Source organism: Malus domestica, chromosome 01 (genome assembly GCF_042453785.1).
Source record: "Malus domestica chromosome 01, GDT2T_hap1".
In the NCBI taxonomy this organism is placed as follows: Eukaryota; Viridiplantae; Streptophyta; class Magnoliopsida; order Rosales; family Rosaceae; genus Malus; species Malus domestica.
The window spans coordinates 18,506,071-18,531,731 of record NC_091661.1 but is presented as its reverse complement, the minus strand read 5'-3'; the positions used below and the strand labels follow the sequence as shown (position 1 = coordinate 18,531,731).

Here is a 25,661-nt window from a genome sequence, read left to right as displayed (position 1 = left end):
GGGCCCACAGGCCCTTTGGCCTAACCCTCGATTGGAGACGGTTTTCGTGTTATTTCGAGTTATTTTTAGCCCTATAGCCCTTTGGCCAGGTTGGTTGGAGATGGCCTAACATGCTTGGACTCACATGGGGAGCTTGAATCTTGATATGGACCAAAAAATGGAGAAAACGGATGGAAAATCAAAGAAACTTTTTCACAACCCAAGAAATCTTCTCACACCCCACTTTAAATGCTCTCAAGGGAGGGATGTTGAGAACGACAAAGAAATAGATGTTTGGTTAGGTATTTAAGGTTGTTCTTTACCAGAATAGGGAGTATATTAATTTATTTTAAAATTACACGTGTTTACTTTTTATTGGATCAAGTCAAAAAGGAGTAATACTCGGATACTGAACAGTAAGCGCCCAAGTATTATTTCATGTAAAATAGTTGCCAAACATAAAGCAATAAAAAGCACACCATTCACAATACATGCTCTCAATAATGAACGAGTTCCAACCAGAATGAGTTGAAACCCTATCGACATGTCCACAAACTCATTTGAAACCTAACCCATTCATTTTTTATTTTATTTTTAAAATGCTAAAATTATTCCCTAATTGGATGTTTTGGTAACTTTAACAATGGGATACAATGGTCGTTAAAATTAAAAAAAAAAATTGTGGGTATCCATACAACTCATTTTTATAAGGAACAATTTTTGGGACTGCAATTAGATATACCCTTAGTTCTGATTCCATCCGTCCGAAAATCATGCTGATGTATACACAAAGCCCAAGAATAGGTCCTTTTAGACTTTGGGTAGCCCAAGTTGAGGCCCAATAAACTTGGTATTCTTCGTATAACGCTTCCAAATTAGTCAAAAGCTTACCAGACACCTGAGCTTCATCGAGAGAAGGGAAGAAGGAGGAAGAGGAGGAGAAGAAGAAGAAAAGGAAGAAGATGATATACAGGAAATGGAGTCTGTTGACAGGACCCGTAGCGATCTTGGGGGGCATAGTAGGCACCGTCGTCGTCGCCCACTTCATCTTCTACGATAACGTAACTTCCCCTTTTATTTATTCTTCTCTTCAATTTTTATTTTATCTTATAGAATTTCAGATTCATCAATTCGAATGTTTCTTTGTTTTTAATCCACTATTTTTGTTAAACTATCGAGTCATCAAATGAGCTTATTGGGTTTTGATTTATGTGTCTAGATCCTGCTCCTTCGGGTAGGGAAAACAATCCAGGGTTTCAGAGCTTCATTTTCTTAATTCAAGTTTTAGGAATTTCAGGTTTATATATATATATAGTTATATGTGTGTATATATATATATATATACACACACATATGTATGTACTGTGTGCATATATCGTGAAATTATTTAAATAAGAGCTGGGTTATGTTGTATTTTTGCTGAACTTGATTAGGGACGTGAGCATAATAATTTACATGTTAAATTACGCAGGATCGATTTCTGAAGCCGAAGCCGAAGAATGCAGATGCATCCACTTCAAGCAAGTAAGAGGAGGAAGGTGAAAGAGCTGCCTTTTCAATGTAACCCAAGCTTTTCACTTTCTGTCTTTATTTGTTGTTGTGTAAAATTGTGGTGATGCTGCAGTTTCCGACATGGCTTGTTAGTTTAATAATCCAGAATTGAAATGTGAGTTCTGATTTAAGGTTGTGGAGTTGAATTTCCTGGAATATGCATTCTCGGTTGTCTTGACGTTTGCTTGCTTTTCAAGCTGAGAAGAACCAATCAAATTCCATTGCATTTGTTATCGTGCTCATTTCAATTTTTGTTTATTAGCACTTGGTGCGATGACAAGTGCCTTCGCCCATGAGCGGTAGGTCTCGGGTTCGAGACTTGGGAGCAGCCTCTTCATAAATGGGGGTAAGACTAACCGACATTCACCTCTTCCAGACCCTGCGTAAAGCGGGAGCCTTGTGCATGGGTACGACCTTTAGTAGTTTCATTGGATTTGAGTAGTACTTATATGAGACATTTAGGCCCTGTAAGTAACCATGAGGTTTAGCTCGAGTGGTGTGGGTATGGCTGAACGGCAGATTCTAGGTTCGGTTCTTGTATAAAGAAGAGAAACGTTTTGGCAGACTGCAAATCTGCGCTGCCTTTCAGCAGCGTGATGCTAGCCAAGAACTCTGTGAACCATAGAGGAGTAAGGTGCAATGGTATTTCTTTACATGATGCTAGTAGTTTTGAGGCAGGGAGAACTGTAAGTCGTAAATAGCTTCTTAACGATGAACTTGTGTGGAGTTTTGCGTTCTTCTTTCCAGCAGTGGTAGGTACATAAGTTTTACAGAAATGGGATTTTTCTGTGAGATTTGTAGTTTCATATATATGCTCTGTGGTGATACAAAAGGGTATGAAATTTTGCAGCTTGGCCAAAGAATTTGACATTGTAAAAGAATAAATATGTTTACATGCAACTTCACGTTGTTTCCTTAGCAAAGTCTTTCTACATTTCATGGATTGCGGGTCAGCGTCGCGCCTGTTGTTTTAGGCACAGATTTGATCACAGGACAAACCACAGCTGCAAGACTGCTAATACTTGATTCCGGCCGAGAAGTCCGAGAGCTTGATAAGCTAGGCATTCGATCGATAAGCTAGGCGTTCGATCGATAAGCCAGGCGTTCGATCATCGATATTTTCCGCCATTGACCAACAATTCCATAACCAAATCATTCCAAGAGTCTATTGGCCCAGGCAAGCACCAATGTAGGCAATCATTCTGAACTTTGGCATTCTTATCCTTTGCAAATGGCTGGAACTGCCTGTATGGACCTGGGTGCCCATCAGGTCTAAGTAGTGAAAGGTAGGTTGTGTCCAGTAGTTTAAAGTTTACTCCCTTCTCCGATCCTTGGGCTGTAGCCTTCTCAAATTCTTCCAACTCGATATTTCGCATTGCAGCATCGACATCTTTTATGTCAACCTCACCCTCTTTGAATGGCACTGATCTATTGCAGTACCCCCCACTGAACCACTCTCCGTTCTCGAAGTGGTCAGGTGTGGTGGTTCTCAAGAAAACAAACGCTTTATGATCCGAACGAGTGATGAAATTGAAAACCAGACGGAGGGCACTGCGATATGCGTAGTCAAACCCTAACTCTGTCAAGTTCTTTCCGGGACAGTAATGGCAGCCGCTGACCGTGTTGCTTTCATGGTAAATTGCAGTCTTAAGAAACCATTTCCCTCCGGCAATCACCACGTAATCCAAGCTGCTATACTGATCGGTCCATGTCTTGTCAAGCTCGTCAAGATGAAGCTGGATTTCGGAAGTAGAAACTCCATTCATGTCTTCGAAAATACCCGCTTTGACGAGAAACGGAGTCCAAATTACCGAAAGGGTGAAGTTGTAAGAGGGGAAAAACCATCTTTTGGACCTGTATTCTTTGTCATGGTATACCTCAACAGCTTGCTCCACCTGTGGGACATGACCTCTGAATTGTGATCAATATTATCATTTGGGACCAGAAAATGGAAAGCCAGAAGGTATGCAATCTACAAGAATGTCAGATCATGGTAGGTCCTGTATCTACACCGGAGTTGTAAGGTCCAAATATACCAACCGCTATGGGGTCGGTACATAAGAGAGAAACTTCCCTGCCCCAGTTTCCCTATCCCCATCTTCCAATCTCTTTTCCCGAGCTCACATGAGAAGCGCGAGGAAGAGCGAGATGGGAAAACCGAGGCAGGGAAGAACTTTTCTTTAACCTTTAGGGCGTAGATGGAAACTTTGAAATCTTTAGGAGCTAATCATACATCAGTAATCAATCATTAACGTTCCCTAAACGACGTTGATATCGAAACAATTATGATCCACATAGATAGTAGGTAAACCAGCTACGAAAATGACTCTACAACCAATTAAAAAGCAATGGTCGCCATAAAAGTTCAGCTGTAATCCACAACCTAATTTTGATCTAAACATCCATGCAATTTCCAAAGAGAAAAAGTGGCTAAGGTTTCATTAGAAAGTGAAATGATTCTTTTAAAAGTCTTTTTATCGCAACAGTCGTCCATAAGATTTGAGCTTTAGCGCCGCGTCCAACAGAGTGGAAATTTAGTGTGACTAGACCAAATCATCAAAGCCACTACTGTGGTTAATTGGAAGTGCAAAACAAAATCAACAGAGTTTAGTAGATCTAAAGCATATAGATTCAGTAAACATAAGCTAGTTTTCGAGTTTCAGAGTGTACTTGAGAGAGAATGCAAAGCAATGACTGGACATGGTTCCGCGAAATCGAATCGCCAATGAAGGCCCATGATTTGTTCCTCATCGTACCAAGAAAACTCTGCGGATTGAACTTGGGTAGCTCACAGTCTCTTGGACTCCACCTCCAGTAAAAGTACTCGGAATCGGGGCGACCGTTCTTCATACAATTCTGATGAGATTCCATCACATGGCAGCTTTCGTTAGTGTATCTTGGACCTGATGGGTCTGGTACCCAATCTCCAGTAAAAAGGTCGCACTTTACTGCAACTACATTATTTAGTAAAAGTGAATAAATCGGTTGCATACTAATCACTCCATATGGAAAAAAATTCAAGTCTATGACTGAAAAATGCATCCTCTCTGTCCCCAGAAAACAGAAAGCATGAAATTGCATTTATAAATTAGTACTAAAAATGTATAAAATTCAAAGAAATGAAAATTAACACATAACCAGACATATTCCTTTTCTTCTTAATATTTCACTTGCATTTCCACTTCTTCATCCAAGTTCGAATCTCCATCTCCGTAGTTTAGATGAATTTAGTATAGTGTAAGTTCGAATCTCCATCTCCGTAGTTTAGATTAATTTAGTATAGTGTAGAATATTGCTTGCATAAAAAATATCTTTGTCTGACTTGGATTTTCACATTCATGCATGTGGTTTCAACCAAGCAAAAACACCAAAACAGGGACATAAATAAAAGAAAATACTTACCATTGCCATATGTTTGAGAGTTATTTCCAGGAAAATCAACAATTGTAGAGTTTTGAGTTTGGACAGGAAATAAAGAAGAATCAGAAGCAGAAGAGGAGGAAGATTCTGTTTCTTGTTGGTCTGCAGCTGCAAGAGAAGGTGGCTCTACTGGTAAATTTAATCCGATAGAAAGTGCAGAATCGGAAAACAAGAGTCGAAAAGCGAGACCAACTAAGACAAAGCAGACTGCAAACTTCACAAATACATGGCTGTTTTTGTGGAATGACAATATTGGGTTCGATTGAACCCTCATTTCTTTCACCATCTCAGAGCTCGAAGAGAGAGAGAGAGAGAGAGAGAGAGATAAAGAGAGAGAGAGAGAGAGAGAGAGAGGAGAATTTCAAGATATGAAAAAGAAACAGAAGTGATGAAATCGGTTGGTTTTTGTTTTGCAGCAAAACAATCCAAATTTTGAGCCTAAAAAAAAAACAAACCAAGAAAACTAAACAAAAAATCTAAAAAAAACTTTTAGGTATAGTGAATAGTACCAGAAAAAGGTATAAATGTGATTTTTCGTTAAAAATGAATAGTACCAAAAGTGTTTTGTTAAAATTCATTTTAGTTTTAGGAAGAAAATACGTTGTTTTGTATTGATAATTAGGATTTAGGTGGGTGATGTCTGCCTAATACATAGAGAGATGTTGTGAGTCGGGTAAAGCTTATTATGCAAGACTTTACTTTTTCACGTAAGATTCACACTCCCAACACATAATGAGAACACGTGTGAGAGTCAAAACTCAACACGTAAATTGCATGTTTTGTTACTATGTTAGAATGCGAGAATTCAGTTCAAATCCACTCTTTGAAGTTTTCAACACTTTGTGTTGACCAAACAATGCAATTATATAAAACATCCTATGATGTTTTTTGCTTCACTTATATTACCAAACTGCTATTATTTACTATATATTTGGGAATCTCGATTTAAATTCACCCCGAGGGAAAGAATTATGTATCATCCATGACAAATTATTCTTTTTGTATTTGAATCGGTTGACAAAAAATGTCTTCACACAAATAGGACCAATTATGTTGTAGACTAATGATGATTAATAAATATAATTTTTTTTGTGGTTTTTAATTATTCTTTCCCTTTTCTAGATGTTGCAGGAATCAATTTAAATGTGCTTAGTCAATTTATTCTTTTGTTTTTTAATGGATTAGTTGGTAGCTTCGTCACAACAGTCCACTATTTTGAGAGTTAGAAAGACTTATATAGGCATTTCAAACTCTCCCTGACCATCATCTTGCAATTCACCAACGGCAAGAATCGAATCCAAAATATATCGTGTGAAATACAAGTTTAGAATTCACCTCAACCACTAAAATAATCAATATATTAAGTTAAATATTTTTGGTGTCTTATCTTTTGTTTGCAAATTGCAATGCACATGAGTCATGACATGCACGGCCCACCTGCTCACACCTTTGACCTGAATTTGATTAGTAAAATGGGAGTTGGTAGATTATTATATTATCCCAATTTAGCTGGCTGAAACGTGTGAGCAGCTTTAAACCCTAAATTGTTTTACATCAACAGTCGAGCACTTTTCTGAATCATATTGTTCTTTTCTTTTCTTTCAATGTTGCCAACCTTGATTACACCACATTTGGCGATTAGCTACCAACTCCTTTTATTTTCTTTGCTGGATGATTACTTGTAAATTAATCCACCTAATTATCTAGTTAATCATGTTAACCGGTAATATATACCTGAATTAGTATTATTAATTGGCAGCCCAGCAGTGCGACTATCACATTGAAAATATTTATATTATAAAATAATATTAGGTAATGAGTTATTCAAATCCAAACATTCTTCTACTTTTTTCTGGAAATGGATTATCTCCGAATCTCTTCTTTCTAATCCACCAAATCTCTTTTTTCTAATCCACCAAATCAAGAATCTGTACCATTGAAATTTGATTCAACGGCTACAAACAGGGATCCACTTTAAAAGTTATAATAACTTCAACCGTTGAATCAATTTTCAATGGTACGAATTCTCTAATTTGGTGGATTATGAGAAAGGGACCAGAGAGGATCCCTTTCCTTTTTTTCCATACAAATACAACCTTCTGTGTAGTATAATGCAGTGCAGGAAGCATGTATTTAAAATAATTAGAAACAAGATTATGAATTTGAAATGATTAAGTACATTGAATTATTTAAAATTCATGCATTTCTTCTATTTTCCTTCCATAAAAACACAAACAATTTGTGTGGTTTTCTTCTTCTTTTTTAAGGATATTACGAATTGAACTTATCTAATTTAACACTTATATTTTAGATGGTTTATATAAGTAGGGGTGGGGTGGGGTGGGGTGGGGGGACCAAGTAGGGATTGGTCTGGTCCTGATGGTTAATGGTAATGGAAAGCGAAAGCTTTAAAGAGCTTTCCTATCAATCCACATTTGTCAATTGGCTTTATTACCAACTGCCTACTGCAGACTGCAATGCATAGTGCATTGCATTCAAGTTTCAACCCCCCTTCCGTCCTTCCTTCCTTTCAGAATTCTTCTTTACCAAGTCTTAACGAGAGAAACTATCTTGCAACTAATGTATTGTCTTTAGTGATATCGGTGAGATAGATGGTTGTAACGTATTTAAACATCATAAGATTCTTTAGATAGATAATTGTCATCAGTTAGATGACACGAACACAAGCTGATTTACAAAGTTCATGCATGTGATCGTTAATAGACGATTGATTTTAGCATTTTCTTACAGTGAAATAATTTGCGCATTTTTGTTTTCTCTTTCTATACTCCTCATTGTCTCTTAATTCAATTCAACGACTAAAAAGTGATATACATGTAAAGGAGAAAAATGTGAGTGCATAAATCATTTCTCGATATAAGTTCCAAATGGCCATTCTGAATTTTCCTACTTTGGCATGCCCCTCGTACTGGGCTCTAAGCAATAGGCTGATATGAGGGTGAGCCCACCAAAACTGCGTATGGGATTTGCGAAGTGTCCTGAGGTGCTTACGTCTTTGTGCATTTGCGCTGGACAAACCAATGATTGGCTTGGCCTGTTTCAGCTTTCTCCCGGGGTCCCAAAGATTGCCTCCGGCCCTTCATTTGCCAGATTGAGAAGCTAACAATTGATTAGGTCGGTAGTTGCTTGAACCACTGAGACTTTATTATTCCCGGGAGAGCGATGATTCGAGCACAGAATTTAGAATGCATAGATAAACGCTCTTAATCATTTGAGTTGCAAGCTCCTTGCTCATAATTTTGAGACGAGCACCAATTGTTTATGCAGGGGCAAAAAGGAAACCCATATGTTGCAGAAAAAAACTGAAATTAATAGAAATGGCTACCAGCAAATTTATATATGATCAAGATAAACGCTAACCTCATACATTATAATAGCAAAGACAGCAGAAAACCAAACCATTTACATAAATTAATAAATGAAGAGTCGCAGCTGAACGAAAACTAGCATGATCTACATGCACTAAACAAATCAAACCAGAAAACAGCTACTGTAGATATCAGATAAAACCACCCCACTGAGCATCCTACAGCTTATCATTCATTTTCGGTTATCTGCAATGTTGTGCAGCTGCTGAACATTTCAAAGAATTTTTCCTCGACCGGGTTTCTTTCCCCTTTTCCCTAATAATTTTACTTTCCAACTCGGGATGGATGACTTGAGAATCTCCATGCGAGGGATGAAGTTAGTGATTTCTACATGTTGATTATGCAGCTGCTCTTGGAAGCTTCATGCCAAATCCACGTTTTACCTTCTCAACTCTGTTCAAAGTTTTGTCAAAGCAAGAAACATTAGAAGATTCCAAAAGCTCCCAGGGAGAGTTTAGATTAGACAAATTAAACGGTATGAATATCACTACATTAAGTCAGTACAGGTAACAGGAAAAAGAGTGGCTAAAACATACAATATCATTCGTAAAACTATAAATGATGCTGACCACAAAGTGGTAAATTCGTGAACATTTTATGTTAACGATGTGTTCCTAGATTATCTATGTCTTATATATTCAACACATCGTCGTTCCATGTTCCATTTGTCACAGAAAACCGCATGTCCACGATAAAAGACAACATAAAGGTTTAATATGTCTATATGCTCTTGGTTATAATAGCAACATTTTACTATCTTGAGTAATTAACAAAGAACTAAATGAGACGGCTATCAAATAGTTAGTGCTTACGTTGGGGCTAGCTTGCCAAGGCTATCAAGCTCTTCACCAGTGTCCTCATCCAGGACTCTCCCTGAGATCTCGATGATATAAGATCTATCTCTGGTTGTGGGAAGTCCTCTACTGGACAGCAAATCCAAATCTTTATGGTGAAGCTCCCTTCCATTCACAAAAATACTGGTATCTCCGGCCGCACAGTTCTGAGGCATGGGATAGTTGAACTCTTCAATAAATGGCTGCACAAGAAAAGAATTTTCCATTAACATTAGCAAATAACTAGAAATAACCGCTTATGGATTTGATATTAGTGTCAAATCAATTTAACTTACAGGAATGATGCCAAGACCAGGGCCACCCATGACACCCCAGAATCCAGCTCGGAAATCATACCTGCATTTCAAAATTGATGAAGGCAAAGACATGAGTAAAATGGAGGAGGCGAGAGAGATTATAGTTGCAACATAAAGCTATTTGTGATCCCGTGATTTTATTGGTTTACCAGTTTTTCCAAAAGCTATTACAAGTAGGCAAGCTATTATCTTATATTTCTTACAAAGCAATGATCCGTTTTCATGGATATAAGAGCAGTAACAGATTGTAAGCACAATTCAAGGTAATCATGCATAGAGATGCACTATGTGTTTAGTGAGTACACTTACCAATATTGTCCAGGATGGACTGTTCCAGCCATCTTTTCGGCCTTCTTGAGCACACGATCTGGTATTAAACTCCCATTAACCGAAACATTACTTCTCCCATCACTTGTCTGATTTGATTTGGAAAAATCCCTGAAGCTCTTCTTAATAAAGTTCGTAATAAATGAATCACTCCCTTTGTTGGTTCTTGGCTGATGCTCCTCTTTGTTTGCATCCCAAGAATCTTGGGAAACCCCAGTGTTGGAGTACTCATTAAATGATACCTCCATCTCAGTTGCTAGTGATGTCTCCTGTAAAGAGTTTTGTCGCGAGGTGACCTTATTTGGCTTTATCTTCTCTTGATCTGAGCGACTACTGCGGTTTCCCTTCCCAAGTCGGTTTATCACGTGATTGTTCGATGAGAATTCAAAGTGTTCCTCTAGAGGTGAACCAGCAGGAGGCGGAGAAAAAGTGCCTTTGATTGGCTGCTGAATAGAATTTGTGAATTCTTTTGGAGCAACTGTAGCTTCTGGGATGCCGTCATCCTCAGAGGTACTGGGAGATGAAGAATGAAAGCTTTGCATCTCGTGAGGCTTGCTACCAGTTGAACTTGGGCCTGTGGATGGTAACGCAGGTTCTCTATCTATTGACTGAAAATCATAGCCAGAAGTATCATAATCATCAGAGGAGAAATGAGCATAGATCCGGGTGACATGGCCTTGTGAATGTAAAGTACTGTCATTGACCACCTCATTCAAGCTATTAACTTCCGACGGATTTTTCTTTGCTTCTGCATGAGAAAGAACTAGTTTCTTATTAGAAACAGCAAAATCAATCACAGTAAAGCATGCCCCGCATCGCACTTTCTGTTTATTCTTTTCGGCAAGCAATACTTTTTTGGGCAGCTGCAGAATTTCAAAGCAATTATTACATGTTACAAATGGAGCACCACCAGAAAATGGAAGACATCGTCGGCCACCACTGGTTGGCACCACCCTCTCTGGACGGGGATGAACAAAGCTTCCCATTTTGGGGTTAAGGTCACTTGGCCATCTTGTATGGGTTTGCGAAACATTAAAGGGTGGAGGAACCGAAGTCCGAGGTTTGTTGTGATCATATGGACCGACCATCCCCGGGTTTCCAGGATGGAACATGGAACTACTAGGGAAATCAGGGAACCTTTTATTGTGGAAAGCAGTGGGTGGAACTGGCACTGAACCCCGCCGGTGATTGTCATAGCAATAAAAGCAAGGGCAAGTAGGATGGTGAACCGATGCATTATTTGGGTAAAGCTCAAATGGATCAGGATTGTTTTCAGCATACTGTCCAGAGAAGTATGGAAGCGATGGTTGCTGGTATTGCCTGGGAAAGGGATGAGGAGCTCCACTGTGCATGTGGGATCCAAAAGGATCGCCATATGTAGGAAAATTGTTTGAATTATGCATGGTAGAAGAAAAGCTAGCCATAGGCATTTCATGGCCATTGGTATAGGGAAATGCCTCTGGAAAGTGATTGAAATGAGCATGTGCTGCGACAGGTTTACCAGGTCCAAAGTACTGCATCGAAGCCCTATTTGCCGCGGAAGAAACACCTGCATATGAAGTGTCAGAACTACCATAAGGATCTGGAGGAACCATCCCACCATCAACAGGAGCTTTCTCTTTTGGCTTATCAACCAAATCACAAGACCGGCTAAGTTGATCCCTCAGCTCATCCAGCTTCTTCAGAAGCTCGGCTCGGTCTTGTTCAAGGTACAGAACTCTGTTTGCCTCATCTGGGACAATACTTTTTCTCAATGGTTCCCCACCCCTATACGAAGAACCCAAATGGTAATTTGACGGGCCCTCGTCTTGATAGGTTGAAGTTGAAGACCTCATACCTCCAAAATCAGTTCTTTGATGTCTTCGAACTCCCTCCTTTTCACCATTCTCTTGAGCTCGCCAATCTGCCATCCATTGCGATCTTCGACTTGCACTTATGGGACCAAATTGGGCATTCAAATCTCCATGTTCTCTTCCCGAAGCATTCTCCAATTCATCTCTTTTCATGCTCATATCAACGCCAGCCTCGACAAACCAGTTCTGACTTGCATCTTTCGCTTGCTTCCTAACGACCTCAGCATTTTTCACATTTCCCTTCTCTAAATCCCTTTGATCACACCTCAAAGAAGCATCAGCCGACTTAACATCCATATCAGAAGTATCACTCAACACAAGTATTCCTTTACTGTCTGAATCATCTGATTTGGCACAAACTCCTCCAACCCTCTCTTTGTCTGACTTCTCCAACAAAGTATCCCCCTCTTGCCTCTTTTTATTTGCTGTAAAACGATATAAACAACAATCAGATCCTCAATTTTAGCGAGCGGAAAATAAATTCAAAACTAAAAGGAATTGGCATATCTTGGATGCAGAAAAAACTCACGAAAATAATGCAATTCAGATTAGGATCCTACATAATGAAATTGTTGATAGTAATGTAGCTACAGATTTGAATATCTGGTTTTTCGGGTTTAAAAGTCTCAACCCCACAAATCCAAATGATGGCGTATTATTAGCATTGGTGTGGATTTTGGTTTTCTTTTGGGTCTAATTCCATAACAAATTCCAAAAATTGTAAATCCTGATCTCACTCCCTTTTCTAAATTTCCAATAACATAAACCAAAACACACACCTCTATAAAATAAAAAACACAACCATCATATAAAAACAAAGAACAAGGTAGCCGTTTGGTTACAAAGAAAATCAAAGGTGCTGACATTTTGGTCAGAAACCCAACACGAACCATGTGACACAAAACGTAAAGTTTCTATCTTTTTCCCAGTTTTATCACCAACCCCACCAAACAACTGCATTAACTAAAAAATTTACAAAAACTAAAAAACGAAATTAAGAAAACGAAGAAGGAGAAGCAAACCTCGAAGAACAGCACCACAACCACCACACTGGTAAACAGAGTAATCATCAAGCTCCGGAAGAAGATTCTCACACTTGGGGCACCGAACCAGCCTCACTGTAGCAGCCGAGTCCCCCATTTGCTCATAACCCACCTCACCAAAAAAACCCAGAAAACAACAAATCAAACACTATTTCCAGTCAATGTTTGGCAGCCTAGAAAACCAGAGAGAAAAAGCAGCTCAGAGAAATGAGAAAGCTTTGGGTCGTTCTGCTGCAATGGTGAAATGGGTTTTTGTTTTAAGGAGGAGAAAGCTGGAGAGAGACAGGAAGCCTCTTTTTCTTTTGTGGGTTTTCTTTTTCTTTTGCAAATTTTCTTAGGAACCAAACAGGGGAGAAGGGATGGTGGGAGCTGGAGAAGTTGACGGTAGAGAGGTTTTATGGTGGGGACACATATTTTCCCGGAAAACTATGAGCTGGAAAGGAAAGGAAAAGAAAATATAAACGCTCAGAATTTATGGAAGTGTTTTGTGAGAAATTCGATTCCAGTATGTGTGTTTGTGTTCTGAGAAAATCTGTGGATTTATGCTTCTGCTTTTTCACGTTTTTTTTGTTTTTTTCTCCAAAATTGCTATCGCACACAACACGCCGAGTTGGAGGCGTCAGGGCCGTTTTCCAACGTTAGCAAAACGCGATTTCCAACAGTACGCTTTCCTGAACGATGCCGTTTGAGAGGGACGAGTTAACTTCGTTTGAGTCGCCGTTTGTCTGGTGTCGTTCAACATAGACATTTTTGGATTTTTAACTATTTGCACTCTTGCTCAATACTACAGTTTTATATATTTTTATTCGTAAATAATAGGTTTTAGGTTCGATTCTTATAAATACGAGTTTGAACCATATTATTGCTAAAGGGTTTAGGGATCTGGCTAAGTCCACCAATTTCCTTAGAGTAGATAATATCGTTTGTTCATAAAATAAAATAAAACTATTTACACTCCCACTTTTTATGGAACAAAATATAAAAAAACAACATTATAATTAGGTATTTGGCTACAATATTTCCCTATATTTAATATATTTATCATCTCAACGTCCAGATAGTGGTTATATTAAATATATATCACGTAAAAAAATGTATATATATATATAGCTATCATCTCAACGACCAGATATTGGTTGTATTAAATACATATATCACATAAACTATATTTGACATTCAAATATTGTTAAGAGATCCAGAATTTAACAAAGAATGATAAATATGTATTCTTACTTTATATTTATGGTTCTATGTATAATTTACTCAATTCGATGGTCAGAAATATATATAAGTATGTGAGAGGCTAAAAACAACATGAAAATTAGTTTCCTTTCACAAAAAGTATGGATAGAAAATATCCAATTTTTAAATAAATTTATAGGATCAAAAATTCAACATGTGATGAATTGTCACATCCCGGCCCGGACCCCCACCACATTCCGGGCTCGACTCTGCTGTATCACGATATTGTCCGCTTTGGGCCCCGACCATGCCCTCACAGTTTTGTTTCTGAGAACTCACACGAGAACTTCCCAGTAGATCATCCATCATGGGATTACTCTCGTGCGAACTCGCTTAACTTCGAAGTTCCGATGGAACCCGAAGCTAGTGAGCTCCCAAAAGACCTCATGCTATGTAGAGATGTGAATATATATATATATATATATACATATATAAGGCTTACAGGATTCACTCCCCTGTGCGATGTGGGATGTTACAATTCACCCCCTAAAGGTCTGACGTCCTCGTCGACACATATCCGACCAGGGATTGGCTCTGATACCAAATTGTCACATCCCAACCTAGGCCCCCACCATATCCCGGACTCGACTCCGCCGTAACACGATATTGTTCACTTTGGGCCCCAACCACGCCCTCACGGTTTTGTTTCTGGGAACTCACACGAGAACTTCCCAGTGGATCACCCATCATAGGATTGCTCTCGCGCGAACTCGCTTAACTTCGAAGTTCCGATGGAACCCGAAGCTAGTGAGCTTCCAAAAAGCCTCGTGCTATGTAGAGATGAGAATATATATAAGGCTTACATAATCTACTCCCCTGAACGATGTGAGATGTTACATGAATGTTTATAAACAAATAGGTAAAGTTGTATACCTTATCATGTAATCAAATTGAAAAATCTCAAACCAATAGTGTCGGTTTTGTTAAAATCAGAAACCTCATATGACGGATATTTAATTTAAAAACTAACTCTAAACTAGCGTTAATGTTTAGAGATCAACTTAAATTTAACTTATTTACGTCAGTACCTCTTGAAACACAATTTCTTCCATTTTTCTCTTGAAGCTCAAATTTTCTCGGTTAACACCTTGAGACTCGATTCTTTTCCCACAATTCCCTCTATTGTCAAAATCTGTTAATAATTCTATTTAAAAAGCTGATGTGGCACAAAGTGGGGATGGATAATTGTTAATTGTTCGTTTCTAATTCATGATAATTGTGTTTAAATTACAAAATTTAAAAGTTAAAATAAATTCAAACATAATAAGTGAGAAGTGGGTCCCACTTTGTGGCACATCATCTTTTTAACGGAATTGTTAACAAATTTTTACAGTTATTTTTGGTTGGGGGGGGGGGAATGTGAGAAAAGAATTGAGTCTCAAGGTTTTAAGTGAGAAAAATTTAAATTTTGAGGGGCAAAATGAGAGAGAAACTGAATTTTAGAGGGTGTTGCCTTAAAATAAGCCTAAAATTTTATTCCATTGCAGAAAACTGAAAGAAGCAAAAAGAGGATTGGCAATTTGGCAGTAGCAAATCCACTTTTTTCATTTGTGCTCAAGTGCTTTACCTTTATTCGGTTCCTCTCTTTAACTTTCTTATTTGGGGTTTTTAATCCTTCCTTGTTCCAACAAGTGCTTTTGCAGGTTGTGGCTTTTTCCTGGTTGCGACCGGAGAGAGAAAAGCACTGTTTTGGCCGATGTGAAAGTGAAAAGAAAAGAAGATTAAAGAAAAAGGAGAAAATAATAAGCTGCGTTTTTCTGACAAGTCTTGTGAGAGACTCTCTGACTCTGATTAGTCTCTCTCTCTCTCTCTCTCTCTCTCTCTCTCTCTCTCTCTCTCTCTCTCTCTCCCCCCGACTCCACACCTTGACTACTAGGTGGGCCCTACTCCTTCCTCTCTCTCTCTCACACATCTCTTTAACTGCCCAGATTTGACTTGTGAGCCAATTGGATCAGATGAGATGACAATTGTGAATGATGAACAAGATGAAAAATTTGAGAAGAAAACAGAAAGATTGGTCTTGTTTTACTGAATGATTGTTTGTGGTGGCTCAGATGAAGTGTAATGTATGTTGCAACGCAATTGCAAGCTGGAAATTTAACGGCACAATCCAAAGTTAGGGTCCCGATTTATAATATAAAGTAACGTTTTCTAGTGGTGAGTTCTAACATCGATTTCAAGGCAAATGTTGGCATAAAGCTGATACGGTGGTGAGAGAATTATGCACAACGAGTAAAAAACCTCGACTTGCTGCTAATATATTTTGGACACATATTCTACTTTAAGAGAATGAGAATTCGGCTAATCCAAGCAAAAGTCAGTTTAACATGAAAATTTTCAGTTACAAGTGAAAAAAATATCATAAAATCGTAGTATAAAGAGGAACGCTATAAAACTATAGTGTTTATCGGTGGTTATGCATAGAAATTTAATCTTGCAAACTTGGTGGTACCCATCTCCAAATTGACAATCTTGTTTTGCAGTTTGAAAATGCACGCATATATGCAAAACTTCAAAGGAATTAGTGAGTAGTTGGTATTATGTTAGAAAAAAGGAAAACAAACCGATTGATGATATAGTTATGTCCAACTTTACGAAAATTAGGATATATAGAGATACTTTTTCATTAAATCTTAGTCATTGAATTATTAATAAGAAATTTAACAGTAAAAAATTCTAGTTTATAAGACAGACCAAAATAAGCTAGAAAGTCTCCTTAATTTCTTGCCTATAAAAACCTGCAAGTACTCAGTAACTTTGAATACCGTCACTTTGACGTTGTGTTTGTATGTACCGAAAACAATGGTTAGGGTTGGTAACAGTGTAAAGAAAGAATCTTTAATTGCAGCTTTGGCTCAAACCAATAAGATAGTTGAATTGTTGGCACATTGGGTGGGTGACAACTGGCCTTCATCTCTATTTTCTGGGTGTGGAATGTGAAGTCATTGCTAAGAAGTTTCAAAGCAGTTCCAAAGAGAAGCAAATTTTGTGGCACACTCATTGGCTAAAATTACTTTGGACACAATTTTTTCAAGCTTTTATAAGATGCCCTGCCTTGTTGGTCTGGTCCTCCCTTTTGCTTGCTGAAACAATTATCACAATTGATTGCATTAATTTGAATGCTTAATCACTCTTTTCTTAATTAGAAGTAAAGTTTTGAGGCACTGAACACTACCAATTTCTAATCCTACTACTAGCGTATAATTTATTCCAAATTGCTTTTACTTCTATGTTATTTGAAAGTTATATGTCTACTCGATCAGGATAATGTCTCACCTCTCTGCACTTGAGTTTGAATTTTTCAGTTAAGAGTATAAATTTTACATTAGGTAAGAAGAGATTGTGCTTAGAAAGAGATGAATCACTGTCCAACTTTGTTCATGGTATCATGCTAGTTGGCTTACCTATAAAGTTAAACGACCATACATAAAGGGGTGTGTTAAGAAGTATAATGTTACATTGTGAAGGAAGGACATGTGTTTATAAAGAGTTTGATCGCTCTCTATTTAACCAATTGAGCTAATAGTAGAACCTCAACTTTCTTCGCTTCTTCTCTATTAATTAGAATAATTTAGAATACAACTTTATTAAATAAATAAAATTTATGTTACCAGAAAGTTCATTAATTTAGTTGCTCTATTGGTGCACATGTTTGATTAAACAGGACAACTATGACACTTGAACAATTGTACGTAGTCTTCGCAAAGAGAAAACCTTAATGTCCTCTCCAGTAATGGTATGTTGCTTTGACCTCATTGTTTTTTTATTTCTCAACCAGTTGATTGTTGCATACGTGGAGTTGGAGGCAAAGGATGGAATAACTCGAGTTGAAGCAAAACCCTAAAATGGTTTATAATTTGTATTACATCCTAAAGCAGCAACAGTGCAGGATATATGACTTCTCCATGGAAGTCAATATTTTCAGATACCTTTGTTTAAATACTCTGAAATAGTGATCAGCCAGCAAGTTATGTAATATTCAAAATTTAATGTAGATCCAAGTCTCATTAGCTGAGAGATTGAGACAGTCAACAATTGGATTTATTTGGACGGTCCTTACGAGTGTGATTATTTGTGTTACTGGATTTCATTGAATTGAACTAGACTAAAGGGCTCGCTAGATGGTCTTAGTGAGAACCCTCGAAAACCAGAGGACTGCTAAGACCGTCCTCTCTCTCGCGTAGTCCTGCTGGACCAATCCAACATCACCAACTTCTCCCCATCGTGTCCTTGTCTTGCTCGACGACCTAACTAGATCATCCCACCAACTACCGCCACGTCCTTATAAGTATCTCACGGCTTCCACTTCCTCTACTTCCTTTTCTTCCCTTATATCCAAATGTTGAATAGTTTGGTTGAAAAAAAAAAAACCATATATTAAATAGTTGGCAGCGGATTGGAATTGATTTAGGTTAGTAATTTTCACACTTTTGATTTAGCATATGATATAATACTCCACGTCCGTCGTCAAGTTAGCATCGTTGCTCACCACCTTGATTGTTTTAGTTTTCTATTGGTGGTAATAGTGAATGACTGTTCAATCCTTAACTTTATTCTGGACCTCCTTGTTGAAGACTGTTTGTAATGTTGTTGGGGTTTGATTATTGTGTTCCTGTTGGTCTTGGTCAGTTTTTTGGCTCTTTTCATTTTTCAATACACTATCGTTTTATCTCAAAAAAAAAATATGTATATATATATTATACTGTTAATGTAGAAACAATTATAAAAAATTCAATAAGGAGTTTTACAACATAAACTTGTTGTGTTAAAATCATTACTCTTGTAAATATTCTTTCTGTTTTTTGAACAAATAATATAGAACTCATTGGATATTGATTAACAGGATTTGAACTCATAACATTTTATACCCAAAACAAACGCACTACCAAACTACGCTACATCCCTTCCAATTGGTCTATAGTGTCATTATAGAGAATTCATGTCTTGTTTTCCAAAAAATCAAATCCAAACAAAAATCTTTAACTTAATTCTTAGCAGAGAAAAGATATTATGAAATTCAGTGATAATTTGAATATAGTTTCAGCATGTCTCTTAAGAAAAAGACCTCCACATTTTGTAAGAAACGGGGACCGCTTGTGGGAGCACATTTCATATTAATTTTCAACAATTCAAATCTTCTATTTTGTTTTCAAGTTTTATTTTCTAGATTATCTTTGCAAAATATACACCAAGTGAAAAATGATTAAGGCATCTAATTGTGGTCAAAGAAATTGAGTAACAATATAACTTGAAGGGTTTGAATTGGGTTAAAAGAATGTGGCGTGAGCCCTATAAATAGTTGCATTTTTTTTGTAAAAATATTTTTTTTTTCCACTTAGTATTACTGTCTAGTGGTAATTAGTATTTCTCTTCACTTGTAAGTAAGAGATTTTAGATTCGATTCTCCCCGAACATGAATTCAAACTAAATTATTATGGCTAACCCATTGTAAGGCTTAACCGACACCCCTCACCCCTTAGTATAAATAATATCGCATGTATTAAAAAAAGGAACTTTAACGAAAAGTTTTCGATATTGTTCACTTTAACAAAAAACCATATTTTTACACTAAAAAGTCAATTTTAGTACTAATTACTTTACTCTTTATTTTGTCCATATCGTTAAAATTCAAAATTTTCAAACCATTTCCATTAGTTTTCCTTTAAAATAATAAGAAACCTTTCTTCTAAGGGGCCTGGTTGTTTATGCATACAAATTTGGGCTGTATGATCTGCTGCCTTGAGATCTATAATATCATCTAACCTGAAGACAGTTCTGGGCCAAGATATGTTTTCCCATATATCTGTATATAAAAATGTTGGGGGCAAATTGGCACCCTTTAAGTTTGGAGCATCCACATATGCTTTGGGCCTAGTACAAATCAATTATTGCCTCCTGTTGAAAATCGGATCCATTTTAATTTTAGTTTCATGGGTCTTAAAATAATAGACGAATGGAAAATAGAAGAAAATACAAAAAAAAAAAGAAAAAAAAAGAAAAGGAAGACTGACGTCCAGCGTATTAAAACAAAATTGTTGGAGTGGCTAGTCTTTGTGTGATTTGGTTCCTCTAGATTTCTTGGCTAATTAAGCTGAGAGTTCCATTTGGGAAATCATGACATGCAATCGTTGGAGGGTGGGTGGTAATTATTCGATGGTCTAAGTTACCAATTGGTGCTTAATAGGATTTTTACCACCTACAAAAGTAGAGACAAAAATACTTACAAGAGAATAAGATAGTTGTAGTATAAACGGCCCAAGTAATGTTGTTTCCACATGGATTATTTAAAACAATTTATGCAAAACCAAAATCTTAGTTAATTATTTAAAAATAAAGATTGGAAAAAGTTGATTTTGAATTTAAAAATAATAAAAACGAATTTAATTAAAATGATTAAAGAAATTAGCAAAGGAAAACGTTTTGAAAACCAAATTGTAAAAGCCTAGGGTTCCGCCATTCTTTTAACAATCTTATGTAGATTTACCAATTACTTATGAATTACCCATGCAACTTTGAAAGTTAGGTTTTCCTAATGTATATTATACTCATGGTATTCAAGCTAGAACGTACATCAAACATGCAATTCATCTATGATATTCCGATCAAATATAAACATACATAACTCATTACATTTTGTGAAAACCCTTTGAAAAACCATGCAACTCCTAAGGCTTGGTATTCACCCTAGGTGAAATTACAACTATCAATCACAAGAAGTAATACGCAATCCTAATGAAAGGGTTTTATTTCCGACCGAATTGCATCTGATTAATAATTCAAAGCATGCATGTATAATGTCATAAGCAATTAAATAAAAACTACATATTCATGCTAAGGTTTAAAGCATCGCCCTCGCAAATGGAAATTAGTTACGAACAACCATAAAACAAAATAATATTAAAAACATAGATAGAAAACACCTTGTAGGTAAAAAGTTTGAAATTCTCCAAAATACTGCTTTCTTCTTCTCTTCCCTCCTAATGGCTTAAAAAAAACCTTATTTATACTACTACAAAATAAAATCCTACCTAGAAGGGTCTTCTAAAAACTAGGAAACATAATAGAATAAGATAAGTAGGAAATAAAAGGTTTCCTATTTGAACTAAAATTCGGACTTCTCAGAAAATCAGATATTTGACCGACCAAATCAACTTCAATTTGGTTCCAAAATGTCTCTTTTTAAAGCTTGAGACATCCCTAACAAATCCTCAGAAAAAATCTTCCTCAAAATATACCATCTTGATGTCCAAAATACCCAAAACGTCCACCAACTTCAATCTGGGAAGGCCGCGCACTGGGCCTTCTTTATTTCATTGCCACGATCAAACGACTTGGTTGAAAAATCTGAAACTTTGATACAATCATCTTGAAACACTCACAAACATCATCCAATTGGAATCACTCTTTGATCACTTTTTGTGCTAGAGGAAGTTAAATGTCATACATTGAAAATATATAACAAAATATCAAAATTTTACCAAAATAACCAGTAAACTATAACTAAGAATATGGTAAAATATAGGCAGTTTTAACAAAACACTCTCGCTACTGTTCATTTTTAACGAAAAACCACATTTATACGTTTCTCTGGTACTGTTCACTATACTTTTAAAAATGGCTTTTCATTAAAAGAGAAGTTTTTTTTTACTTTTCGTTAGTTTTTCTTAAAATATATGGTATAATATCACCTCATCAGTGTTCTACATCTAGTTACATATATATATGTGTGTGTGTGAGAGAACCAATTTTAAGAAAATTTCAGGACAAGTCCGTGCCCATTCTCGTTCTTAAGGGCCACGCCACTGGAATAAACTAGTATCAAACTCATCAATCACGAGATTCGAATCTAAAACTTCATCTATAAGTAAAAAGAAATACAACTAAACTATAGTACTTAATGACTCTTGCAATCATAAGAGTAATTCGGCATTTTGAAAACATATTGAAGGTCCTATGGAAAAAGGGAGATTATTTTTTTTTTTGACATGTTGTCATTTTCATGTGGTGCAGACCCAGTAACTAGCGAGTGCAATCCATATCGGAAGTTCACCAAGAATGTCCAGTATTTTAATCCCAAGAAAGCAACAAATCAGTTCAAGAAGATGTGAGCTCCGATGTGATGGTGATGATATCTGCATTATATATTTGATACACCAGCATGAATATAGTACTCTTACTATTAATCAAACTTCGTTGACTCAGTTGTGTTCTATGGCCAATTAGATAGTTGAACTTCCACATATGGTGATGAAGATAGCCCACTTTCTGTCATCTCCCCACTTCCTAACATTTCAGTGGTGAGAAGAAATAGCCGCAGACCAATTAGGGCAGTGTATATTGGCTCTAGGTGATTTCATTGTTCCCTTGTGCTCCACTAGACAATTTCATTACATGTTTCGTTTTTTTTTAATAGGACCATAATTTCACATACACCGTTTTTTTGGACAACCTAGTTTTCTTGTGGTTGTTTATAGACCTGACAACTCATCGTGCTTTAGAGTATACGTAATTTTTATTTTTTTTTGCATGTTGTGCAAAATTATTTAAAAGTTCAAAAAATAATTACTCAAAATCCGACTGGTTAGCTTATGGCACATAAATATATGACCATAAACCAATTTAGCATGTTGTATCGTGTTTAAGGATGTTCAACTCAATTTTTTCGTGTACAAACTAACTAATTGCTTATTGCACAAAAATATATGAACATATACAAATTTAACGTGTCGTGTTATGTTACATTCATTTATCTATTTTTCGTCTATTCTTTTGTTGATAGAACTCTAAAAATAACATTTAAAAAATAATGACCAAATAATATAAGTACAAGATAAATAGAATATTTTAAAATACCATAAAAATTTATATTCAACGCATTACAAAAATAATGTTTTAAAAGAATGTTCCTCAATCGGTGATGGTGGACGTTTTGTGTCCTACATCGTCCCCCTCCATAGAGCTAATAACTTTATTTTTTTTAATCAAATCCATAGAGCTAATAACTTAATTAACATAGGAAAAAAAACACAGATAAAGAGAATTTTCAAAAGAGAAAATAACTAAAAGCATATTTACAAGGACTTATGGATTAGGATACTCGATTCAAACAATGAATTTGGCAGATCTAACTGTGACGGTGGCATGTATAAAACTATTATCCCAAAACAAATGTTCTTAAATCTTACACAGACAGAATATAGTCACGCTGGCATTTACAGCTACATGTATTGGCATAGTCCAAATTTGAAAGAAAAATTTAGAGAAAATTATTATATATGCAGATATTATTTCCAAAAAAAGTTACACACAGATTGCTTTTGCTTTAACAATTGTCCGTTCGAGAATGTGCACATTATAATTGGTTAGTTTAAACTGAAGTAAAAGATTCTCATTTTTTCAGAAGTTCTTTTTTCTTTTTTTTCAGCAGAATTGTTCTTTATCTGCATACGAAGGTTAATTGTTCATTTCATTTTTTTATTGAGATCGTACCTAAACATGTGCTCGAAAAATAGCCTCACAGTCACTATGTAATGAAATTATTCACGAGGTTAGTAAATATACTCATAAACTAGCTGTGGGGTGATGAAATGTGTGGTAAAGGGTTAGATCTCATTCTAAATGTACCAAATTAAAAATCAAGTGAAAATCAAATGAGCTACGATTTAAAAGTACTTTCAACAAAATAATATCATTGATCATACATGTAGTCACGCTGGCATTTACAGCCACATATATTCAAATGTTGATAGAGAGTTAAGACAATATTATTATGGAGATGTTAGTATTTTTAACAAGAAGACTACATAGATTTCCTTATTTAACAATTGTACGTCCAATATAATCTCTACTAATTAATAAAACACTCCTTATCAACCAAAACTAAATGAAATTACCATTTTAACTCTCACATTAAAACTGAGTAGTTACTAAAATTACGGGCAATTTAGTAACTACCGGACTACAAATTTTACTGTTTTTTAGTTGAGCATCACAACCATGTAATACTAACATTTTATTTAAAATTTCTCTTCCTTCCTATTTCTCTCTCATCAACTTTCCTGGACTTCTCTCTGCAGCTCTTTTGCCAAAACCTGTCAACTGCCCACCACCTCCCACGTTCTCCTTGATCGCAACTGCTTCAATTCATTCAAACTATCCGAAAAACATCATGATTTCACTTACCTCAAACTCCCATGCATTGCAGAAACTCCAAAATTTGGTTCATACTTAGAGAATTTTAGATGCCCTATTCGTTTTGATTCAAAAGAATTCATTACCATTCCCACCCCTGCTTCTGTTGTTGTTGATCGCCATAAGTCAGCCACTTCTGTCAGCTGTGGGGCCCTCTCCTTCTTGCAGTAGTACCAAGGTTGTTCAGAGTAATCACCATCATCTCCCAATCTCAATGGCTTCCTTCCAAATTGCCGAGCCCAGGTTTAATTTTAATTCTCTGAATAGCTTTTGGAATTGGATCTTCATAGCTAATGAATGACAACCATGTCTACAACTCATATTACTTTATTCAGTTTTTAGGTTCCAATAAGAAAATAAGCCTAACGTGGACTTCAGTTTTATGTTAGATTAGTAGACAACCAATATCTTAATGTGGACTTCAGTTTTATGTTTAACTTACCAATTACATATTTGCAACAATTGCAGATGAGTGTAGGAGGAAGCTCACGGATGGAGTACTAAGACTGAAAAATATGGTTTAGCTTTTTGTCTTTGTCATAAGGTTTTTCACTCCAAATATGTAAGTTTTTTGTCTTCTGATTTTTAGAGTATATGTAACATGTGGTATTTTTACCTTCAAGTATCTATATGAATATACGAAAATGAATCAAGTTGCTGGTTTGGTGGCTATGGTCGGCAACAATTGGAAATTGGCACACATAACAATTGCCTATCCTTAAAAAAACACATTTTTTCTTACTTTATAAATTGTGCTACATTTTGGTGGATATGATGAAATGTAGAGAATTACAAAGTAAAGAATTTTGTAGTCATTCAATTAGCTTTAGAGAAGGTAGGTCATCATGCACGTAGTATGTTTCTTCATTCCTAGTTTTGTGATGTTTTTTTGTTTCACATTGAATACAGAAACCAATTGGGGTTTTCTTTGTAACTAAAGATAGGGCAAGTGACAAACTCATTGGATAAAAAAGGGACATGGTTCTTTTTATTATTATGTTTGTCAATATTAGTTGTATTTTCTCATTTTTGTTTACTGTATTTTCAATTTTAATAACTTATTTTTCATTCACTTTCATGGATATAGCATTATAATTGCAAGTCAATGCAATGAGTCCAACGTCTACAGACCTTGGTGAAATAGGTGCAAGGCGACGCAACAATTACTGAATCAGAATGCAAGCAATAAGTTCAGAGCAACGACATCAACATCTAGCACGACGTTGTTTTAATTATCACCTTTGAAATATGACAACTGAATCAGCCACAATGTCGACACAAACTGCTATATCATCTAATAATGTAAGGCAGTCTGTTTATGAACATGGAGAATCAAGCTGAGGACCTCAAATGACGCAACTTGTTTATGAACGTGGAAAATCAAGCCAAGGACCTCAAATGAGCCAATATGTATATGAAAATGGAGAATCACTTGGGATGAGACAACCTATATATGAACATGGACAATTAGCTCGATCTCATAATAGCCATGTCCAACAAAGAAATGCCACAAATG

The 25,661-nt window shown here is 36.3% G+C and overlaps 2 protein-coding genes and 1 long non-coding RNA gene across 3 annotated transcripts; 1 reads left to right on the top strand and 2 right to left on the bottom strand.

The window, feature by feature from the left end:
• Nucleotides 1-753: 753 nt before the first annotated feature.
• On the top strand, nucleotides 754-2,256 carry LOC103413357 (uncharacterized). Its single transcript, XR_525880.4, has 3 exons — nucleotides 754-1,040; nucleotides 1,451-1,798; nucleotides 1,954-2,256. It is a non-coding gene; the product is annotated as an uncharacterized lncRNA (long non-coding RNA).
• Nucleotides 2,257-2,381: 125 nt separating this feature from the next.
• Nucleotides 2,382-5,607, bottom strand: LOC103413264 (protein trichome birefringence-like 25). The gene is made up of 3 exons (XM_008351772.4): nucleotides 4,933-5,607; nucleotides 4,201-4,484; nucleotides 2,382-3,425 (listed from the first exon to the last, which is right to left on the bottom strand). The coding sequence occupies exons 1-3, from the start codon at nucleotides 5,234-5,236 to the stop codon at nucleotides 2,640-2,642; spliced, it is 1,374 nt and encodes a 457-aa protein (XP_008349994.2). The 5' UTR covers nucleotides 5,237-5,607; the 3' UTR covers nucleotides 2,382-2,639.
• A 2,672-nt stretch (nucleotides 5,608-8,279) lies between these two features.
• LOC103413171 (protein ENHANCED DISEASE RESISTANCE 4) lies at nucleotides 8,280-13,316 on the bottom strand. The gene is made up of 5 exons (XM_008351689.4): nucleotides 12,692-13,316; nucleotides 9,799-12,094; nucleotides 9,469-9,529; nucleotides 9,152-9,375; nucleotides 8,280-8,732 (listed from the first exon to the last, which is right to left on the bottom strand). Exons 1-5 carry the CDS (start codon nucleotides 12,807-12,809, stop codon nucleotides 8,678-8,680), a joined length of 2,754 nt encoding a protein of 917 aa, XP_008349911.2. The 5' UTR covers nucleotides 12,810-13,316; the 3' UTR covers nucleotides 8,280-8,677.
• Between the last annotated feature and the right edge of the window lie 12,345 nt (nucleotides 13,317-25,661).

Bases quoted from the DNA above. Each gene is read 5' to 3' on its own strand.
- LOC103413264 (XM_008351772.4), bottom strand. From the start codon at position 5,236: ATGGTGAAAGAAATGAGGGTTCAATCGAACCCAATATTGTCATTCCAC. The intron at 4,485-4,932 runs GTAAGTATTTTC...TAAATAATGTAG, and splicing joins CTCTCAAACATATGGCAATG to TTGCAGTAAAGTGCGACCTT. The intron at 3,426-4,200 runs GTACACTCTGAA...CATGTCCCACAG, and splicing joins TGCTTTGCATTCTCTCTCAA to GTGGAGCAAGCTGTTGAGGT.
- LOC103413171 (XM_008351689.4), bottom strand. From the start codon at position 12,809: ATGGGGGACTCGGCTGCTACAGTGAGGCTGGTTCGGTGCCCCAAGTGT. The intron at 12,095-12,691 runs GTTTGCTTCTCC...ATCGTTTTACAG, and splicing joins TTGTGGTGCTGTTCTTCGAG to CAAATAAAAAGAGGCAAGAG. The intron at 8,733-9,151 runs GTAAGCACTAAC...AACTTTGAACAG, and splicing joins CTTGGCAAGCTAGCCCCAAC to AGTTGAGAAGGTAAAACGTG.